Source organism: Oreochromis niloticus, linkage group LG14 (assembly GCF_001858045.2).
Source record: "Oreochromis niloticus isolate F11D_XX linkage group LG14, O_niloticus_UMD_NMBU, whole genome shotgun sequence".
Lineage (NCBI taxonomy): Eukaryota > Metazoa > Chordata > Actinopteri > Cichliformes > Cichlidae > Oreochromis > Oreochromis niloticus.
The window spans coordinates 15,987,215-15,996,935 of NC_031979.2; the positions used below are offsets into that span (position 1 = coordinate 15,987,215).

The 9,721-nt window shown below is 39.2% G+C and overlaps 1 protein-coding gene across 1 annotated transcript; it reads right to left on the reverse strand.

Annotated features, from left to right (window-relative positions):
• Positions 1–26: 26 nt before the first annotated feature.
• kcnj1a.1 (potassium inwardly rectifying channel subfamily J member 1a, tandem duplicate 1) lies at positions 27–3,798 on the reverse strand. The gene is made up of 2 exons (XM_005474601.4): positions 3,471–3,798; positions 27–1,904 (listed from the first exon to the last, which is right to left on the reverse strand). Exon 2 carries the CDS (start codon positions 1,866–1,868, stop codon positions 747–749), a length of 1,122 nt encoding a protein of 373 aa, XP_005474658.1. The 5' UTR covers positions 1,869–1,904; positions 3,471–3,798; the 3' UTR covers positions 27–746.
• Between the last annotated feature and the right edge of the window lie 5,923 nt (positions 3,799–9,721).

The window sequence follows — 9,721 nt, forward strand, 5'->3', positions numbered from 1 at the left end:
AACAGTAAAATGGCACAAACACTGCATTTTGAGTGACATTTCTTTTTATTAATATCAACATTTTCTCCCTGAGAGAGAATACAAAAAGACTTTACAAACACAACTGCATACTGTACTCAGTGCTGCACGCTTGTTTTCTATGAACTTTGTTCGATTCATTTAAAAAAACAAAGAAACAAACAAACAGAACAGGCACGAAACTATATAAACTAGTGTTGAAAAGACTTGCGCCAGTACCCAACCATTTGCCTGTACCTCAGAATCTGAATAGTTAAGAATATTTCAGTGGTTCAAGTTCATGTGTCAATTCTTCTACACGCTATGGCAGTACTTAAAGAAAACCTAAACTTTGGTGTTTTCTCACCAAAGGCAACAACATTGCTTCTTCAACTGCATTGTGAGGGTTAAATACAGTTTTACACATTGGTTTGTTTTTCTTCATGTCCATGCTCTATGAACCTGAGGTAAGGCAAGTGGTAAAACAGAAGAACTTTTCTTCATTTAAAGCAGGAGCATACTTTGTTCCTGCATTGAAGCATGTTGTATAACCAGGCCTCCCCTTTTTTAAAACAGGCTTGTGGTCAGCAGACAGTGGCAGGTGTGGTTTTATATCTAAATAGTTCACAATAATGCTATGGAATTTATGGTGGCTTAAAAAAACACACATACACACAAAAGAAGTGCAAGTAAGCAGATTTCTTTACTTCATATCTAAATGCTACACAATGTGCTGCCATTTCCAACTCTTACATTTTGGTGGCATCTTGGGACTCAGTGATTTCTATCACCTCAAAGCCGGGATTGTCTTGTCCTTCTCTGGAGTGGTGATGATGACCCTTGATGTTGTGGAAACAATAGGCGCAGTGTGCAGTGGCTACTGGCACCACTTTGGAGAAGTTGGAGAAATCGACTCTGTATTTGTCATCCCTGCTCCTTGAGATGATGGGCAAGAAGCTGTAGCCCCACATAATTTCCCGAGGAATATAGGAGGTCCGCACTTGACAAGAAGCACTTGTGGACTCCGCTGTGCCATCCAGGAAGACGACCAGCTCAAAGTCTTGATTGTGGAGTGTGTCGACTGCAACCTCGAAGAAGGGGCTGCTTTTGTCGATTATGTGATGGAGAGTGAGAGGACAAATGAAGAAGAGGTTGTCCTTCCCAGAATCCACCATAAAATCAATGTTCACCTGATCCATGATTATTGTCTCCCCATCTTGTGTGGTTGTCGTTCTCAGGAGCTTACCATAGATCTGGCTGCCAATCATCAGACTCTTACGTAGGTTGGCCACTCTGATTGAAAGGCAAAGATAGTCGTTTCTGGGGCTAATCACAGCCATTGGACTAAATGAGATGGTTTTAGCTCTCTTTTTAGGTAAAGAGATCTTGGCCATTATAACACCACACATGAAGCAATTAATAATTGCTCCGAGGACTGCCTGGATAGTGACAAGAGCAACAGCACCCGGGCAGTGAGGTGTGAGTGCTCGTACGCCATACCCAATAGTGGTCTGTGTTTCAAGGGAGTAGAGGTATGCTGTGGTGAGTCCTGCAACACCCCAAACACATGGAGTGTGATCTGGTGAGGGGTTTTGCCAGGTCAGATCTCCATTATTACGCACAATCCAGTACCACAGCAGACCGAAAATGAACCAGGTGAGGGTGTGAGTCGCAGTGAAATTGAAGAAAACGAACCGCCACCGGGCCTCCACCAAGGTGGTCCAGAAATCTGCCAGGAAGGCAAAGTGTTTGCTGTACTTGATGTTTCCATATTCAATGTTGCAGCGGCCATCTTTGGTCACTAGCCTGGTCCTGTGATTTCTTCTTTCATCCAGGTACTTCCTGATTCTTGTGCCTATGGATCCACACATTTTGTTTTGTTTTGTTTTGTTTCACGAGCCAGCAGCCTAAAATACAATAAAATAGGAAATGATATAACGTGGATATGCACAACATGTAAATACGTAATAGAAAATCATTAAACAGTCTCTAGACCAAAGATGCTGTGAAAATGACAAAAAAATATTGAGAAAAAGAAATATGCTCTGCACTCATTATAATAAAGAAGAATATAAAACTGACTAATAACCACTTAGTTTCCTTAATATTGACAAAAAGATATTTTTAGCACGCAATTTGAGTTCTATATACAATTTGAAACTTAAAAAATAATGAAATAACATAATTGTAAATGAAAAAACAATGATTCTTGAACTTTAAGAGGCAGATTTTATATTTTATTTCAGGGCATTTTCTACTTTTTGATACCCTGTTGAAAGATTTTACTCCTTGCCCCATGGTTAGCTGAGTCTCACTGTAAACTCCCTATGCACAGCCTCAAATGTTCCAAGCTTCCCTGTCCCACAGTAAATTTAATCATCACCGAATGCCTGTAATCCTAAATGCAGCACTGCAGTGCAGTCCTGACATTAATGAGAAACAAAAGTTTCCACTGAAGCATAACATGTAAGTGTTCCAAATAAACCAAATAATTCGGGAACTTTGGTCCTACGCAAGTGTCTAAACACAAGGATCATCTTTGTTTGCTGAGTTTCAATGTAGCATAACTTAACGTGGCATTAAAATAATTTGAGCAAACCCAGCCAGAAGGGGAACAGCTCACAGGCATAACAATCTTTGACTTTATTCAAGCTTTTAGTTCTCTCATAAGTCTGGTGCTTGATGGATGGTAGCTGGCAGTGTTGGCTGCACAGAGGTTTCCAAATAAGTATGGCCTCTGTTCTTGCCAAGCCATGCAAACAGCCATTTGGATCATGCTGTGCTTGTAAGCAAGTGTGAAGCAGGACAAAAAAGTCAGTTCAGCGAGTTTATTTTTTTGTTTGCAGTCATCAAAGTTCAAATCGTGACATTTTGCCGAATGAAATCTGATAATTACACGCTGTTGCTTGTTGGCAAGCTTTAATGCTTTTAGAAGCAAACCTAGTCATTTTACACCTAATCATTAGGTCACCATGTTGTCATGCTGTAACAAGATATATGCTGAAGTAATTTCAAATTATATAGGCTTTTTAATTGCAGATATGATAAGTACAAAAAAACAGGTAGAATCCCAATTGAAAAGGTGACATAGAAGAGACTCTTGATATGTGTCCTCATCGCTTTAAATGTACATTAAAACTGCTTAAAGTTTCAAATTTAAAGCATAGTATATATGTACATTTCTGTATTTTATTTTTTCTGTAGTGAAAATTTAATTCATGGATTTTTTTGATTGAGCAATTGTTGCTGTGACTGAAATGCTGTAGCAAAAACACTTTTTTTTTCTTAAAGCTACCCATAAAAATATCACGATTGGTATCTTATGTATGTTTTTTGTCTAATATGTACATTGCTGTGGTAGAAACAAACCAAAAACAGGTCACGAGTGAAGTAACATTGTTAAACTTCCTTGAAGTAAAAATGTACATGTAAAAATTCATATTTTAAAATAAAAGACCTGAAGCCAAACTCACCGAAGTGAAAAGTTCACGTCGAAAAGTTGATCGATTTCAGTTTCGTCTCTGTCTTTCTTGCTTCCAGCTGATTGGGACAGTTTAGGCGTGTCCCTCTCTTGTGCTTGCTGATCTGTACCTGAGTGGCTTTATATCGTCCTGTCTCAATGTGCTGGAATCACCCAGGTGATGTTTACGCCCACAGACACATCAAGTGTCCCCACCCCCATCCCCACTTCTGACTCAAAACATACACATGACCAAGCATACTAAGACACACACCCACGCACATGCTTCCCAAGTTAAAAGAAATACGGTTTATTTCATACATGCTTGGCACCTAGAGCCACCCTTACCTCTGTGCATCACACTTCCTGCCTATTGTGGTGTCGGAGTTCCTCTGAATTCACAGTTTGTTGGTTCTTTTTAATTGCAGCTTTCGTGCCCTCACACTTCGATATTGTGTGGTGTTGACACCACACGTTTCGTGTTCTGGATGCTGATGACGAAACAGACTGTGTTGCAGTATTTACTCTAAACTCTATACACACAATATATTTTTTACAGTTTGGGAGGAAATCTTTTCTCTTTTTTTGGGACAGTGAGACTATTTTCTGTGTCTGAAGTTTTTTTAACAGGTATGTTGTCCATTTAACAAGTAGCGTGTATATTTCACAATTAAGTCATGCACTTTACCAAAAATGACCACTACAAGAATATAAATAGCACACTGCATGCGTAGTGCTAGCACTGTCAATCAAACATCTGCACTCACACTGTTCACAATTCTGAGTCATCATTCTCTAAGCAAAAAACACTTTCCCCTCTTTACTGTTGTAGTAAACCGTTCCATTGTGGTGGAATACAGCAACAAGTGCAACACATGCATTGCACTACACCATTAGGTGTGGTGCAAATGCTGCAAGGTTAGTGGTCAGTCAGGAATCAAATGATTTCATCATTCTAAATGCAAAGGAATGATTTGCCCTCGTTCTTTCTTTTATTTCTTGTTGTGTGGCTATTAGCTACAAGACCACATGTTGGTCTGCTTTAACAACATATGAACAGTGGAGACTATATGAATTTAATGGTAATGAAATTTTAGACAATTGCTGTACTAATTTGTGTTGAAACAACAATAAAAAAAATTATCCCAGTTCCAAACTTTTTCCACATTTTTTTTCGCAGTTATTAACAGATTTTTTTAAAGACCCTGCAAGTACTTCAGGGTTTTTTTTTCTACTTTTACAACTAATTATTGGGGTACATGCTACATCACTGTACCAGCATGCATTAAAATGTTTAATGTTTGCCTTAATAGGCAGGCAAGTGCTGTTGATATAACCACTGCACAGCAGAAAGTAGCCTTCATAACACAAGAGTCTTTCTTTTTATTGGTCTCATATCACCCTTTCAAATATAAAAAGAAATCAAGGCCAATGAACAGTTGTACATTTTTTTTTCAGTGGAGTGATATTTTAGCATTTGTCATTTCACATTATATAGTATCTAATTTCTTCTTATTCCTATCTTATTCTTATTCCTCGCAATCCTTTGTGCGATTGCAGAGTGGTGAGGTGAGAAAAAAACAACTTTGATTGAGAGAAGTGATTTAAGCTTTTAAAAAAGGGGTTTTGTATTTTATTTCCTCTTCACTGAGTTAATTGTTTTCATCTACTAATGCAAGCTGAAGTCCTTTGAATGGTGGGAGGGAAACAGTAAGGCAAGAACGTATGAGAAAATGAAGTCGAGGGCAAAACTGCGTAGGCTATCCGATCCCTGTGAACACATCAAATAATGCCATACCTAAGACACGAGCTTCGATTTCGTACACATTTCTTAGCAATAGGATTAGTGAGGCCTACTGAGAACAAGAACCGAATATTGTTTTTGAAGAGACAATGTTCAGTTCATCCTTACTAGATGTTCACTTGCCTGAATGATTTCCTTGCTCTATACTACAAATTCTAAATGTTCAAAACAGCAAAAGTTTACACCACTGCAGTACTCGGTGTCCTGTTCTTCAGGTCTTGAGCTAAGACTCTTCCGGTAATAACCATAGTTGCTCTGAATTCAACTGAAAACTCTAAATATAAACTATAAACACTCCTAAAAAAAACCCCATTTGTTTTTATTTTCATCATAATGAAAAGTGCTGTTTGTGGTGTTTCAGTCTGTCAGTGTGGCATATCAAGAAATCAAGAGAGATCCCAAGAAATGTATAAGATTTCCCTTTAGCGTGAGAATACACTAACAAACAAGTGTTGCCTAAGATAATAGAAGATTATGGAAGGAAGCAAGCCAGCAAAAACTCTTTAAATAGTTTTGTTATGTCAGTCCATGCATGTAGCGCAGACAGAAACAGATACTAAAATGCAATCTATTTAGTCTCTTCAATCGGAGACTAAATATGACAAGCTTTTATGACAACAAATATTTCCCCAAAACTTAGATTCTAATATTCCAGTTCAGAGGCCATAGTTGTTTGGTTTTAAGGATTCTTCTACTTGCAAATGCTAAACTTCTTACAGAAGAGCAATACAGGAATTATTGCCTGCTATACCCATTGTCACCACATAGTGTCACTGTGTCAGGGCAGTGCAGTGGTGTCTATAAAAGGATCACTTTCTCTTCACCCAGTTAAAAGTGTAGAACAGCAAAAGAGGATTTATGATTTGAACAGTCATGGATGCAAAAGACTCTACATTTAAAAATGTTCTTACGGTGTTGATACATTTTGATACAATTACAGCAGTTTGCTTCTGTAGTGAAATATTACAGCACAACTCCAATTTCAAAAAGTAAAATATAAATAACAGACTGCAGGGATTTACAAATCCCATAAACCCATATTTCTTGTTTTTTCAGCAGAACATAGTAGCACATGACATGTTAAAACTGTGACTTTTCTGGAAAATACTAGCTTAATTTGAGTTTAATGGCAACAACACATCTCAAAAAATGGAACAGGGGAGACAAAAAGGCTGCGAAAAAAGTACTAAAAAGAAACAAGTGGGGCAACATTTGACAAATAATTAGGTTAACTGGGTATGAAAAATGTTAGAGAGCCAGAGTTTGTCAAAAGGAAAGATGGGCAAAGATGTACAGAGCCACAAAAATTTTTTAGAGTCATGTTCTTTAATTTAAAACTGCAAATACAGTGAAAATCTCATAGTACACAGAATCTGGAGAAAACTGTGGGCAAGCAACAAGGCTGAAAATCAACAGTGGATGCCCGTGATCTTCGGGTCCTCGGGCAGCACAGCATTAAATCCAGGCATGGAAATCACTGCATGGGCTCAGGAACAGTTCCAGAAATCAGTGTCTGTGAACATAGTTCAGGGTGCCATCCACGAAATTCAGGGTACAGTTCTGTCATGTAAAGAAGAAGCCATATGTGAACATGTGACTGCCATCACCCTCTCTGGGCCAAAGCTAATTTAAAATGGAATTAGTGGAAAACTGCTCTGTGGTCGAACAGGTTGAAATTTGAAATTCTTTTCTGCAAAACATGGACATTGTATCCTCCAGAATAAAGAGGAGTGGGACCAGCACTCACTTCAAAAGCCTGCATCTCTGGTGGTAGAAAGGAGAATTAGCTCGCATGGAATTGGCAGCTTGAACATCAGGAAAGGCTGCAACAGTGCAGAAAGGCACGTATATGTTATAGCATAGCATATGTCCATCAAGATGGCCTTGAAATGAGAGCAACACTACAATTCAATTCAACATGACCCAATTTTTTTCTTAAAATGGTTCATTTTCTTAGTTCAAGCATTTGATATGTTGTCTATGTTCCGTTAAGGATAAAGTATGTAAGGTTTTCAGATCATGGATCAGTGACTGGTTTGTCATAATATGAAATTCCGACCTACAGTTTTGCCCTTTAGTTTTGTAGTGCAAAATGAAAAAAACAAACAAACAAAAAACACTTGTTTCAAGTATTATAGATATATAACATAGATGAAAGTATCAGTTTGTCTTTACAGACATTTGTGACATTGTGTGGATTGTTCTAAAGAGCTCACTGAATTCAAGCCTTGTACTATAAAAGAATACCACTGCTGCAATGCAACCTCTCCAAGAGCTTCCATCACCAACTGTAAGCAGTATTATTGCAGAATGGAACTGTTTACGAACCGCAGAAACTCAGTCATGTGGGGTTGCATGAGTTGAGTACTTAGACACATCGCTGAAAGTTGCTAAAAAAGCTGAAACCTCCTCTGGCATTAACATCAGCATGAAACCTGTACTATGGGAACTTCATATCATGGGTTTCCATGGCCGAGCAGCTCCTGGAGGTGTAATTTCCATTTGGCCATACAGTGTATGAGACTATAGCAGTAAAAATCATAGCAGCTTCAAGCTTCAGAAATCCTGCTAATCTATTCAGTGCTCTGTATTATCTATATTTTTTTCCCGGCTGGCCTCTGATTTTTCATTCCCACTGTGTTCTGGGTTGATGGTAACAATGCACTTCACCGTTGTGCCATAAGCTCTGACAAGAGGATCAATCAGAGCTAATGAAGCCTAGGAGGAGGTGAGAGAAGTGTAAGAGGGATGGCGCCAAAGGGGGACTTGGTAGGAACGTGAGGATGGAGGCGGGTGTGGCGGTGCCAAGGAGGCAGTGAGGGGGATTAAGAAAAATGGCACTTCCACCGCACTATATGTGAGGAGGAGTTCTTTTCCATTTCCTCACTTCCTGTGGAATAACACACACCGTCATCTGTGGACCACAATCTGCTGACCTATGATACTATCATTACATTGCAGAGAAATGGGCATTGCCGACATTTCTACATCGTACATTTCCCTTTTGCAATCTCTACTATTTGTAAAGATTTAAACCGCAGCTTACCCAGTGCTTGCTATCCTCATATATTTTTCATTTTGTAGGAAGGAAATCAAGAATAACTGCATTGAAAAGAGGAGATACCACGCGTTTTTTTCATATGGAAATTTCTGCACTGATGAATATTAAATCAGACTCGAAGCATACATGACACTTAACCACATTTGTATTATGCTTCTTTATCCTGCAGTTCACCTTAGCAGGATAATACCATTTCATGCTTCTAATGGATTATTTATTACAGGAACAACAAAGAGCGTATTATACTGCACACCCCTTAAGCATCATACAAATGGGTGTACAATATACACAGGTTTCCTCCAAGCACTTGTAATAGCAAAATGTGCCAGGAAGCTTTATTAATGTATGATGTGTGGTTAATGTGATATCTGTAAAGTCAACTGCAGGGATTTCTCCACAGCATGAAGTGGAGAAGTAATAAGGTGGAAGGGGGTTCAAGCTTTGATCAGTAGCGGTGTAACCTCAGGAGGGGAAATAATTAAACATGCCCCAGATCTGAACAACTCGAAGCCACGCGGGGCTCATCCACACCCGGGATCGGCGCAGCTGTTGCTGAAGGACCTGAATTATTACAATTAAAATCACAACATTTCATTATCACTGCCGAGCTTAGCGCCGCTAACCCTGAGCACGGTCCAGAACTCATAACCCTCGGCCAAATCCCAAGTTCCTCATTATTGCAGCTTCGCTCCTTGATGTCCCATAATCCGCTGTCATCGCTTCCCCAGTCGGTGAATATTGGAAAAAAAAGAAGAGTCTATCCTGGTGACAGGCAGCGGTGGGTGGGGGGATGACGTACAGAAACAAAAAAGGGGGGGCATGCAGAGTCATAAATATCCTCCCAAACTCGGTGTAGGATGTACAAGAAGAGCCTTTCTGGTAATAGCTGCTTCTGTTGCTCCTCCCCTACTTATCATCATCTCCTTATCTTTCTTTCTCTCCGCTCTCATTCTCAAAGTGGAGTGTACATTCAATTTTCTGTATGTCATGCTAATAACATCTCAATGTCAAGCATCCACCTCTCTGCCTGCAGCCTAATGCAAATTTGAAATATGATTAATGAATATCCGCACGGATGTATTTGAATAAACTGCACACTGATCATTGCCCCACGAGCTCAGTGACCATCAGCATGGCTGATGTGACTGCATGAGACTATAGTTTCAGTTTGGTCTATACAATAGGCATCCTTTATTCTATGTTAGGTGCTAGTGTTTGACTCGAAAACTGAAATTCTAGGTCCAAAGGGTCCTTTTCACCTCTCGTACGTCTTTCTTCCTTTTTCCCTTTTCAGCTCTTTTTTTTTGTCTTGCTGTGGCTGTTTTTCATATGAGGTCTCTTTTCACTGTTTCTACTTTTTTATATCTCTCTCAAACCCTCAGGGTGTTTCTTCAACTGC